The sequence below is a fragment of the Daktulosphaira vitifoliae genome, unplaced genomic scaffold, assembly GCF_025091365.1.
Source record: "Daktulosphaira vitifoliae isolate Bord-2020 unplaced genomic scaffold, ASM2509136v1 Scaffold_1, whole genome shotgun sequence".
Taxonomy (NCBI): Eukaryota; Metazoa; Arthropoda; class Insecta; order Hemiptera; family Phylloxeridae; genus Daktulosphaira; species Daktulosphaira vitifoliae.
This window is the reverse complement of record NW_026099572.1, coordinates 29,087,741-29,100,123: the sequence shown is the minus strand read 5'-3', so window position 1 is coordinate 29,100,123 and position 12,383 is coordinate 29,087,741. Positions and strand designations below refer to the sequence as shown.

At 24.0% G+C, this 12,383-nt stretch overlaps 2 protein-coding genes across 4 annotated transcripts; one reads left to right on the top strand and one right to left on the bottom strand.

Annotated features, from left to right (window-relative positions):
• The first annotated feature begins 143 nt into the window (after positions 1-143).
• LOC126895154 (probable ATP-dependent RNA helicase kurz) lies at positions 144-8,175 on the top strand. Of its 2 annotated transcripts, XM_050666695.1 has the most exons (14): positions 146-559; positions 622-811; positions 869-1,084; positions 1,181-1,316; positions 1,817-2,124; positions 3,384-3,616; positions 3,852-4,072; positions 4,144-4,365; positions 6,021-6,244; positions 6,468-6,699; positions 6,867-7,004; positions 7,528-7,699; positions 7,761-7,858; positions 7,935-8,175. In XM_050666695.1, exons 1-14 carry the CDS (start codon positions 342-344, stop codon positions 8,009-8,011), a joined length of 2,685 nt encoding a protein of 894 aa, XP_050522652.1. In that variant the 5' UTR covers positions 146-341; the 3' UTR covers positions 8,012-8,175. The 2 variants fall into 2 exon arrangements, with proteins under 2 accessions (XP_050522651.1, XP_050522652.1); XM_050666694.1 differs by having other exon boundaries at positions 144-559; positions 7,761-8,175.
• LOC126895207 (uncharacterized protein DDB_G0280579-like) lies at positions 7,864-10,525 on the bottom strand. 2 transcript variants are annotated; one of them, XM_050666823.1, is made up of 4 exons: positions 10,348-10,525; positions 9,767-9,886; positions 8,177-8,293; positions 7,864-8,121 (listed from the first exon to the last, which is right to left on the bottom strand). In XM_050666823.1, exons 1-4 carry the CDS (start codon positions 10,372-10,374, stop codon positions 8,035-8,037), a joined length of 351 nt encoding a protein of 116 aa, XP_050522780.1. In that variant the 5' UTR covers positions 10,375-10,525; the 3' UTR covers positions 7,864-8,034. The 2 variants fall into 2 exon arrangements, with proteins under 2 accessions (XP_050522780.1, XP_050522781.1); XM_050666824.1 differs by lacking the exon at positions 10,348-10,525 and adding an exon at positions 10,042-10,157.
• Positions 10,526-12,383: the final 1,858 nt, after the last annotated feature.

Here is a 12,383-nt window from a genome sequence, read left to right as displayed (position 1 = left end):
TGTCAATTTTTGTTCGCACATGATAATGAAAGTAATATTATTAATACACCACTTTATATATCAGCTGTTACTCGACTATATGAATCGTTGATCTAGTTTTTGTTATCACAAATTGTATTCTACATCACGTGCTCTGAAATATCGTATAATACTTTTTGTTTATTTATAATGAATCATGAAATTGAAACACTACAACTTTTTCTGAATAAAAAATTTACTAACTTTAAGTATTTATTTGAATTAAAATCGAATTTGAATTTAAATGTGACTTAATAAAATAATTTTATAAATATAAATTTGTATTATTATTTTTTCATCTTACATTCTAGCTAAAAATTAAAATGAATACTGTAAAAAACATATTTACAAAAAAAAAACCTTTATTGGTTAATCGTACTAAAGAAATTGAAGAATCTAGATCAAAACTTCCAATTATTGGTGAAGAACAAGTTATCATGGAGGCTATCAATGACAACGATGTAGTTATAATTGTTGGAGAAACTGGTAGTGGTAAGACTACTCAGCTACCACAATTTTTGTATGAAGCTGGATATTCAAGGTATCAAATTTGTTTGTAGCTTATACGATTTTAATTTATTGTATATCTATTTGTTATTATAGTGAAAATCAAATAATTGGAGTAACTGAACCCAGACGTATTGCTGCTATTTCAGTATCACAACGTGTTGCTGAAGAACTTAATGAATCATCTGAAGTTGTTTCATACTTAATACGTTTTGAAGGAAATACAGGGCTGAATACAAAAATTAAATTCATGACTGATGGTGTATTAATTAAAGAAATCCAAAGAGTAATTAGAATTAGTGAGTCAATTATGATTTTTTATTCTAATTGATTTGATTTTTAGGATTTCTTATTAAATAAGTACTCAGCAATTTTACTAGATGAAGCACATGAACGACGTATATATACTGATATACTTATTGGAATATTATCTCGTATAGTCCGTTTGAGAAGTAAACGAAAAAATCCACTTAAATTGATTATCATGTCAGCAACTTTAAAAATTGATGATTTTTCTAAAAATGAAAAGCTTTTTTTAATACCACCTCCCATTATTGAAGTATAATAGTATATTTATTATATAGTTATTGTAATAATCAAATTTTTTATTTTTTATTTCCACTTGATTTTATAATTCATAATTTGATTTATTTAGTTAAGTTCAAGACAATATCCAGTAACAATACATTTTAATAGACAAACTCCAACTGATTATTTAACTGAAGCTTTTAATAAAATATCTAAAATTCATACAAAATTACCAGCTGGAGCAATTTTAGTTTTTGTTACAGGTAAATAATACATTTGTTAAATTTTATATTCTTATTAAACTTAATAAAGTAAGATAATACTAGTTTTTAAATAATTGTATCATTTTATTTTCCTCTATTTAGTACTTATTACATTCTATAATGATTAAAAAAAAATGATTTATTAATTAAATAAGTAAATAAATAAATAATCCTTGTTTATCTCATTATATCAATTAAAAACTTGTTTTTTGTTTATTTTTTTTAAATTCTCTTGAACAAATATATTCTACACCAAACTATAATTAACACCTTTTTTTATTAATATTTAATTTAATTATGATTAGTATTAAATTTTAATGTTGAAAAATGAAATATTTTATTAATAAATATTTTAAATGTCTTTCATATAAATGTAATTGTCAATAATATATTCATTTAACAATAAAAAACACCAATAATCTTGCTTTAATTGAACCATATTATTTATAGCAAATAATATATTTATATACATTTATATAATAAATAATATATAATTTTAGGAAAGCTTGAAGTGAAACAACTAGTATCTAAACTCCGTAAAACATTTCCTTATAATGAAAATGTGCCTGGAGGAAAACAAAATTCTAGTAAAAAAGCAAAAATAAAAAAAAAAATTATAACTTCACTTCCTGATATCAACTTAGATGATTACGATATTGAAATTCATTCAGAGGATGATTTAATACTTTCAGATAATTCTACTGATGATGATGTAGAGGAAATACCTAACAAATTTATTAGATCTAGTTATTGCCCTCTTTGGGTATTGCCTTTATATTCAATGTTACCAGCACATAAACAGAAAAATGTGTGTATTTTTTGACAATTATATCAAAACATACTTATATTTTTAGCTAAGATACGAAACTGAGAAAGTATTAATTTTATAATGATGTTTTATGCCTTACGTCACTTTTTCTCAGCTCTCACTTGACAGATTTCACTCAACGATACATCAAAAGATCACAAATCTTATCAACTTGAAGATATTACCCTTAAAGTTACAAAAATTCTCTCACTCTCTGTAAATAGGGAAATCCCCAAAAAACTTACAATTTTTAAAATCATTAAATTTTATTATATTCATGACGTTTTTACCTATCATTTTGTACATTTTTTTACAAAAAATTAACTTTTGATAGTGTTCTGTAAATACTGACACTTTTATATATATATATATATATCTTAAATTAAAGCTTATGTAATATACTTTATTATGGGAAAAAAAAATTCGGACTTTACTTTGATTTTATGGTAAAAACAGACATCAAAGTTATCAAAAATAATAACAATTTTGTAAAAAATTACAATATTAAATTATTAAATATCAATTTCATGCTATATTTAATTGCTATAATAAATATTTATTCATATATTACACTTATAAATCATAAAACTTGTAATTAGGATATAAATCAGAAAATAGGAAATCATGTTGCTTTTGGAATAATCAACCAATTTCTTAAAATTAAGCACTAACTACAGATTTGCATCAAAGTGTTTTTTTAGGAAATTAATTTTAATTACTGTCAGATATCATCTATACTGGACCAAACTATGCTACGTCCCCACTGTGCTGGTTTTTTTTTTAAATGAATGAATCAATATAATTTTTTTTATCTAAAAACCTTTAGTATTTCTCTTTTACTTGATATCTTTTTTTTGAAAACTTGACTTTTTATCTAGCCACAGGCACAGAAATTTTGAAAATGTTTTGGAATTACCACATCTTTTAAATATATACATTAAATTAAAACTTATTTTACGTATTATAAGTTAAAAAAAAAAATTTTCTCAATATTCTGTCTTTTATGTGCAAATGGCCGTAAAAGTTGAATAAATTTATTAAATATTTATTCATGTATTATATCTTAAATTTTGTAATGAGAATATAAATAAAGAAATAGGATTTTCTTTTTCTTTTGGAATAATCCACCAATTTCTTAAAATTAAACACTAACTACAAATTTGTATCGAAAGGTTTCTTATGATTTTTATTTTAATCACTGTCAGACATTTTATTTATTTTATAAAATTTGAAGATGAAAATTTTTTTTGTTTTAATAGATTTTTGAACCTCCTCCTGATGGTTGTAGACTATGTGTTGTAAGTACAAATGTTGCTGAACTATCTTTAACTATACCAAATGTAAAATATGTTGTTGATAGTGGAAAAACAAAAATTAGAGAATATGATCCTTTAACTAGTATTTCAAGGTTTTCAATAGTTTGGGAAAGTAAAGCATCTGCAAATCAAAGAGCAGGGCGTGCTGGAAGAACATCACCTGGTCATTGTTATAGGTAAACACAAATCGAGGATTCAATCAATTTTTTAATTTTCAATAGAGCAAAATTAAGTTTCCATTCTCCATTAATATAATAATAGTATACCACTTTCACATTAAAATATATTTTATATTTTGGTTCAAATAAAGTAATAGTTGCAAAATCTCAATTTTGGTTGATATGTTGCTCTTAAAATATTTCTTATTACTTTTATATATTTATATATTAACTCCTATTGGTATAATTTTAGGTTATTTTCTTCAGCTTTATTTAATGATGAATTTCCAGAATGGAATTTACCTGAAATTCAAACTACTCCAATTGATAATGTTATCTTACAAATGAAAGCTATGAAAATAGATAAAATAGTTAATTTTCCATTTCCAACGCCACCCAATAGACAAACTATTATTGAAGCTGAGAAAAGATTAAGTTTACTTGGAGCTTTGGAAGCTGACACAAATATCACTGGTAATGTTATGATTTTTCAAATTATTAGTTAAACAAATAATTAAAGACTATTTTTTTAATTTTTCTACTAGAAATAAACAACATTACACCATTAGGCAAAAGTATGGCTGCTTTTCCATTATCTCCCCAATATGCCAAAATGTTATGTTTCAGTAAAGATCGCAGTTTATTGCAATATATGTTATATATAATATGTGCGATGTCAGTTCCAGAATTTTTACCTGGAGATAATGATGAAACATGGAAAAAAACTAAATTTTCATGGGTTAACAATGGTGAAAACTTACGCTTGGGTAATTACTGTAATACTTGTATTATATAAGAAATTTTATTTTAACTATTTATGAAGTTGGCTTTTCTTTTAGAATAGTTTAATATCTTAATTATAAAATTCTATTATTTTTTAGCTTCAATGCGAAGCTGAAAAGGTTTTAATTTTACCATGATGTGTTTATTATTTTTTTTTTTTGTATCAATTACTACTATATCTCAGCTCTCACTGGACTGATTTTTCTCAATAATACGTCAAAAGATCACAAAACATTAACCTCAAAAATTGAAAATTTTTGTCTCGTTCCCCATAAATGGTGGAAAACCCCCAAAAAATTACAATTTTTAAAATGTGTAAATTTCGACTTTTTTTCCTAAAAATTGTCATAACTTATTGAAAATTGAACAAATCAAAATAATTTTTTTTTTTTTTTATTTAAACCTTAGTAATTTTCCTATAATTTGATATCATTTTTTTGAAAATCTGATACTTAACTTGCTCCCAGGGGGATTAAAAATAGCAACTTTTTTACAAAACTCAACTTTTTCAACTTAACTTTTGAAAATGTTCCAAAAATACTGCATCCTTTAAATATATGTCAAATTAATATAAATTTAAATATGTTACATACTATTAACTAAAAAAAAAAAATTTGTCCCGACAACTTATCTTATACTTTCAAACAACTGCTGTAGTTAAAATAATGCTATTTTGTGTTCAAATTTTATTTCTTTTTTAAATACCTTATAAGGGTTTGCCATAGTAATGAATCCATCAATAAATATAAAATTTACATGAATCTAACTTATTTTAAGTATTTTGCGTCCTCAAAGCTATGAAAAACTTTTTTGAAATTGTGAAAACTTGTATAAAAATTTCCTGTGTAAATAGTGAAAATTCCTCAAAAAATTACGATTATTAAATTCGGTAAATTCGACATTTTTTAAACTTTTTTTTCTAAAAATTGCCATAACTTATTGAAAAATGAATAAATAAAAATAATTCTTTTTTATATTGAAATCTTAGATATTTTACTTTCATTTGATATAAATTTTTTGAAAATCTGACCTTTTAATCTGCCCACAGTGGAGATTCAAAATAGCAACTTTTGCACAAAAATTTTAATTTTTCAACTTAACTTTTGAGAATGTACTAAAAGTTCAAAAAAAAAAATTTGTACCGACGACCTATTATCTATGTGCAAATGGCAGTGGAAGTAGAACAAAAAATAATAATTAATCTTGCTTTTGGAATAATCCACCAATTTCTTAAAATTAAACACTAACTACAGATTTGCATCAAAGCTTTTTTATGATAGTGATTTTAATGTCAGATATCATCTATACTTGTCACAACAATCTCATTGTGCTACGGTTTTATTTTTAAGAAGATAAAAATAAGATTTCATAGCTACACCTTTTTAAATTTTATAACAATGATGTTCAATTATTTGTTGTATTAGGTTTCTTAATCTTCCTTTATGTTCACCTCAAAAATCAATAAAAGAATAACTTAACTTTAATAAATTTGCTAATTAGGAAAATAAAATTTATTTAAATATTTCAATGTATAGTAAGTATTATAAACAATAATAATGCTTGATAATTTAACTATATTTTACTATCTTAGATTATAGTAATACATTTAGAATATTTAATTTGGTATCATTATGTTTAGGCGATCCAATGGTTATTTTACGTTCAATGGGAGGAGCTACACATGTCATGAAAACAGTTGGATTTAATGGACTTTATGACTATTGTTTGAAAACTGGATTACATCAGAAATCTATTTTAGAAGCATGGAAACTTATTAATCAATTGCGAAATCAGTTGAATATGAATGTTCCTTCTTTAAAATTAGATTCTGACTATGAAATGGAACCACCAACATCTATTCAAGTATAACAAATATAAAAATTTTTAGTGCACTGTTTTATTAACAGCTAGTGACGTAGTAGTCAAAGATCAAAAGGTCCTATAACCCCTAATTTGCCATATGCTACTATAAACAATATATGACTTGTAACAGTATATAATAAACCAAAAAGAGCTCTTAGCTCTTACAGCAAAAATCCTAGCTACTGTACTGCTATTATATTTTTTTTTTTCAATGTATTTTTAGGTTAAACAAATGAGACAAATAATATTATCTGGTATGGTCGATAAAGTTGCTAAGAAACTGTCACCTGAAGAATTAAAAAGGAATGGTATTAGACCAAATAAAGCAGCATACTATACACCTAATATAGCAGATATTGTTTATATCCACAATAGTAGTGTAATGAAGAGAGTTAAGCCAGATTGGATAGTATATCAAGAAATGTTTGAAGTGGAAAACAAAATGTATATTAAAGGTAACTTTTTATTCAAAAGTTTTTGAACTGTAAATTAATAACAAATAAAATGTATCATTCTTTAAAAAAAAAATTTACTATTAATTTATTTAAAATTAAATTGATATATATTCATTGTGAAAAACTATATTTTTACTAAGATAGTATTTCCTAAACTTTAAATTCAGGAATTACTGCAATTGAACCAGAATGGTTGCCAATATATGCTACTAAGTTATGTAAAACCTTAAAAATATTAGATGAACCAAAGCCTAGGTACTGCAAAAACACTGAGAAGATTTTATGTACTGTCAATGCTACCTATGGTAATTTTATAGCTTACGTCATTCATAATTTTTTTTATTTAAGAAGTGTATTTATGTTAATAAATATATAATAGTTCATAATTATTATATATCCAATTAATAAAGAAAAAAAAAGTACTTGGTATATTCTTTTAATTTTTCTAAAACTGATATTAAGTAAAGTACAACCTCTATGAGTGAGATAGAATACATACTAGTTTTAAAAAATTCAATCAGAAAAATACAATTAATTTTTTTTTAGTTTATATTTACACAAACATGAACTATATTAAAAAATATTCTATCAAATGTGGTAAATGTTTATAAATTTTTAAAATCACTTATATTTAATAAAAGATAAATAGATTAATAGATAAATAAATCTATTCAGCATAGATATTTTTTTAGATTAGCCTTAAGTTATTTCAGTGTATTATCATTAAATTTTAAATTGTACCTTGTTGAATCCAACCCTATAATCCACATTACTTTGAAATACTCAAATTTTTTGGTTATTTTATATTTTATTTATATTGTAAATTAGGGCATGCTGGTTGGAAACTCCCACAAGCTGAAATTGAGCTTCCAGAAATGGATAAAAAATATTATTGGTTAGCATTCTTTATACTTAATGGTGAAATATTTCCAAAATTGTCAAATTTTACTCAAAATTTATTGTCAAAACCTGAATTAATATTAAAACCTTGGATGAGATTGTAAGTTCAATATAGCTAATGGGTATTTTTGGTATTAAATAAATATAATGATTGTTTACAGTTTAAAAGAATCATTTTATTTCATCACACAAATATTACAAAAAAACCATGATGATTCGCCCAAAAAGATTAAAGAAAGATGGAAAAATAATACTAAGTGTAAGTTGTTAATAAAAAACATATACATATATATTTGTTTTATGAGTTTTATAAGAATATTTAACAATGTTTTTAGATTTGTTAGAGGAATATTTAATATGGTTACCCCAGACAGCTCATGATGAAGTGAAACTATTATGGCCACCAAATTAACATTTGTATATCGTAAAACAATTTCAAATATTTTGACTTTCTATGTGTGCATCTTCTTCATTTTCAACAATTTTGGAATCACATTTTTCTGATGTTTTAGATGATTTTTTCTGTTTCATAAAGAAATTTTAAAATTTATAAATTAAAATTACTTGACACACATACCTTTTTATTTACAGCATTTCTTAAGCCAGTTGTTTGAGTTTGACTAATTGATGTCATTAATGATAATGATGTTGCTGAAAGCTCTAAACTTTTAAGTTCATTTAACATTTCAGATCTCTAAAAATAAAATAGGTTTCTAGCACAAATGAAAATTTTTATTTTATAAAAAATCAATTTCAGTAAAATAAATATCTATTATTGATGATTAAGAATTAAAACAACCCTTATTCTAGTTAAGTCTATTTTTAATAACTTTACTAAAAAGAATTATTTTTTAGTTAATCTTAAAATTTTTCCAATATTTCATTTACTTGGGGTAAAAATTTATCATTATCATGAACCTTTTTAAAATACATGTTTTAGTAGCACTAGTAAAAAATACATTTTTTTTTTAAATTTAAATTATTATATTTAACATTACTACTTATAAATAATTGTTATTAAACATTTATATAATGTTAAAAACAATCTTTTTATTAAAATGTAAAAATTAATGATCGTTAATTTTATATAAGATTTATTATATATTAAAATTTTTAAGCATTACATTATTCAAAGTAGCACTGTGTGTGTCTTCCATCTTCTAAAAAGTAATAATAGTCATAAAAATTAAAAACTAACAAAATTTAAGTTTGGTTTGACTGATACACTTTGGTAATATGATGCTTTGTGTATGCTTTAGGAATTTACTGAAAATACAGCACGGATGAAATTAATGATAATAAATGCCTTACGTAGTCATATTATAATACCATTGCTATAATAATATAAGTAGCCACGTAATGTGTATATTGTAACTATATTATATATACGTATGAACTGGACATAGCAAACAATATAATTAAACCCAAATTAATCATTGAAGAAATTCTATTTATACACTTATTTATAATTTAGTATATATAATATAATTATTTAATATACTTATTATAATATTTAGTATATGTACTGAACAATGTAGATATACTACTTATCCGTCAATAATTTAACAAGCATGTGAAGTTTACTAGGATAAATTTTTACATTGCAAAAGTAGTATGTGGTTAAAATAAACACGTTTTTTTTTAAATAAAATCTATAAAAAAATTTTAGAGCAAAAAAAATTTACCAGCTAAGTTATTACACTAATATCTTCAATTATAATGTATCATAAAATATTTTTTTTATAATCTATTTTAAGTTCAACTTGCATATTTTTCTTTTAATATGCTACAGTAAAAAATAAAAATCAAAATAATATTTACTTTTGATATGTTTAGGCGATTTCATGAGAAGGTTGTCAATGCAAATTTTATATAACATTTTTTCTGCATTTAAAGGTATCAATAAATTTTTTATTATAATTTGAATTTGAGAAGATCTATTGACCACCATGTAAAAATATTTTGTTATCGTCTTCTGATAAATTACCTTTTATGATTTGACCCCTTTGAATAAAATCTATTCATTTATTTAATGATACATAAATTATTCCATTGATGCCTTGATAAAATATTTATCTATACTTTTATTTTTGATTTATTATGATAATTTTAATAACAAACATAGCTATGAAATTAGATAAGTATAACTATATCATTAACTAGTTACCTTAAAACTCTTTTGTTTTTTTTCCAAAATTTTTGTGAGTGCTTTTCGTTGTCTACTAGTCAATTTTTTCTTTGTAGGATTCATAGATGATTGTTTGTCAATTTCTTTACTTTTATTATTCTACAATAAACAATTTTCAAACTGTAATCACTTTATTTTGACATAAGACAACGTCAAAAAAATATAATTTTGAGATAACATAAATATTTGACCATTTTTAATAAATCATATATATTTTTTGATGTAAAATATTTTTGAAAAAAAAGTTTGTTTACTTTCTTAGATGAAATATGCATCGTTAGGTGTAAAATTATTAACAGAATTCAGTGATAGTAAAATATCATGAATTGTGATTTTAATTGATTATAAGTGAGTACTTAAAAAAAAATTTGTGATAGCTAAAATAATGACTGTACTAGGAAATGTAACTATTTCATAATTTATTAAAAAAAATACAGTAAATTAAATCAAAATATTCATAATTTCATGGCACTTTTCCATGATAAGAAAGATTGTCAAAAGTAATTTTAAGTCTTAAAAGCAATAGTCAGTATTTAAGTTTTAAATGTTCAATAACTTACAGAATTTTTATTTTTTTTCTTTGACATTTTTAATAACGTACTAAATCGAAACTCTAATTTTAGAATTTATAAAATTTGAATTATGATGTAACTTCGTATTGCCAATTATGAATATATTTTATTTAACCAATAATACAGTAATAAATAACAGTAATAAAATCATTTTTTTATCACAGAAATAATAACGTGTGTTGCATACAACTACAGTTATCTATGTTGGATCACTTTTATCATTTGTCGAAGTGCCGACTACAAGTACTAATAATATCGTTAGTTTCATTTGGTCCTATATTTATTAATTAGTTTAGCATGAAAATTTATCAAATATATTCTATAAATTAGATAAATTATCAAATATTTCGATTTATAGTTTACAAGCTAAAATACAAATATTTTCTAAAACTTATTGTATACCCGTAGCTAAGTACGTGTTATGGAAATTGCTATGAACTAATCATTCCTCTGACATTTTTAAGAAAATCCTCTAAATATATTTATTCCGATAACAATTGCTGCAAATACCTAATTACAAAAATTTGAGTTTTACTTCGAAGATAATTACTACGAATAGGACAATTAATTGATTGCTTCGAATGAAATTTACTCTGAATGTCAATAATTCGCAAAATTGATTAATAAAATTATCAAATTTCGGAGTGGATAAGTATTGTAGCCATATAAATAACTAACCCTCAGACTTTCGAAATAACAGGTATTTTAGGGTAAGGAAGAGGGGTTTCAACTAAAACAATCCCTGTTATAAAATTGGTGAGCCCTTAATTTTTTTTTTTTTAGGAAAGGAGCGATTTTAATTAATGGACTGAAGTGTTTTTTGCTTCTCCTTATTAGCGTTTATTATTATAACCTCTAACATTTTGTTAGTTATTGTGTTCTTATTTGTTTATTGGTAAAAAATATAGGGGATACGTGTCACTAATAATAGGATTCGGCATTAAACAGATGTTTTATAAGGGCATTCGGTATCCCATTCTCTAAAATTATCACTTCAATTAGTCTTATATGAAAACAAATAAAAATATGTGACTTAGTATAATTTCATGGTGTAGGTGGATTATGAAACTAAATAAATCCAGTCTGAATTTGATCTTATGATTGGTTGCAAACAGGAGAGACTTGAGAGGGCTTAGTCTCCTAAAATTCTGTCATGGCCCCCTGAAAATAAAATAATATGCATTTATTGTTGTATAGAAATATTTTTTTAAAGAAAGAGAAAAAATTATGTAAGTAGAGCTCCCAAATAATTTGTTGCAATACACCTACATTCCAGTCAATTTAAGTGAACATAAGATAATTATAACTTAATAGTTTATGATTATGCAAACACTTACTTAACTTTTCTTTTAAAGTAATTAAATTTTAACTTGAGTTAAAAATGTACAGTCGATTCATTAAAAAATTGTTGAGATATTTTTTTTATTTGTATGATGATTACCTGAAGTTTTGTCAGTTGTACTCATGGTTAAATATTTTAATTAATAATCAAAATTGGCAATAAAACAAGTATTCATTTTTTCTTAATAGTTAGAAATCAAATAAAATAATGTAATATTAAAACAGTACGACTTTTTTTAAAAGATATACATTTATATAAAAATCTGGCATTACATTTTCGTAAAACATAATACATTACATTATTATACATATAATAAATTAAAACATTTATCCTATTGAGTAAATACATGTTATTCCCACAGTGGGATCTGTAAGGAACACGGGCTTAACAACCCGGTGGACCCTAGATAATTCAGTGGGGGTGGCAACACATACCACTGCTCATAGCCGGTCATGACTGATTAGTTGAGACCGGTAGGCCTGGGCATACCTACCACACTGTGGACTTACAACAGAGAAAGACATGGGGTTTTAAACCAAGAGTTATGTATTAGCTGTACACTTCAGTGATTAAACCTATGATATTGTATGGTGCCCTAGTCTGGTGTACCAGAACAGTATTTGTTATAGCTAGGAATGAACTTAGTCGCATACAGAGAATGGCTGCCATAACCATCACTGTA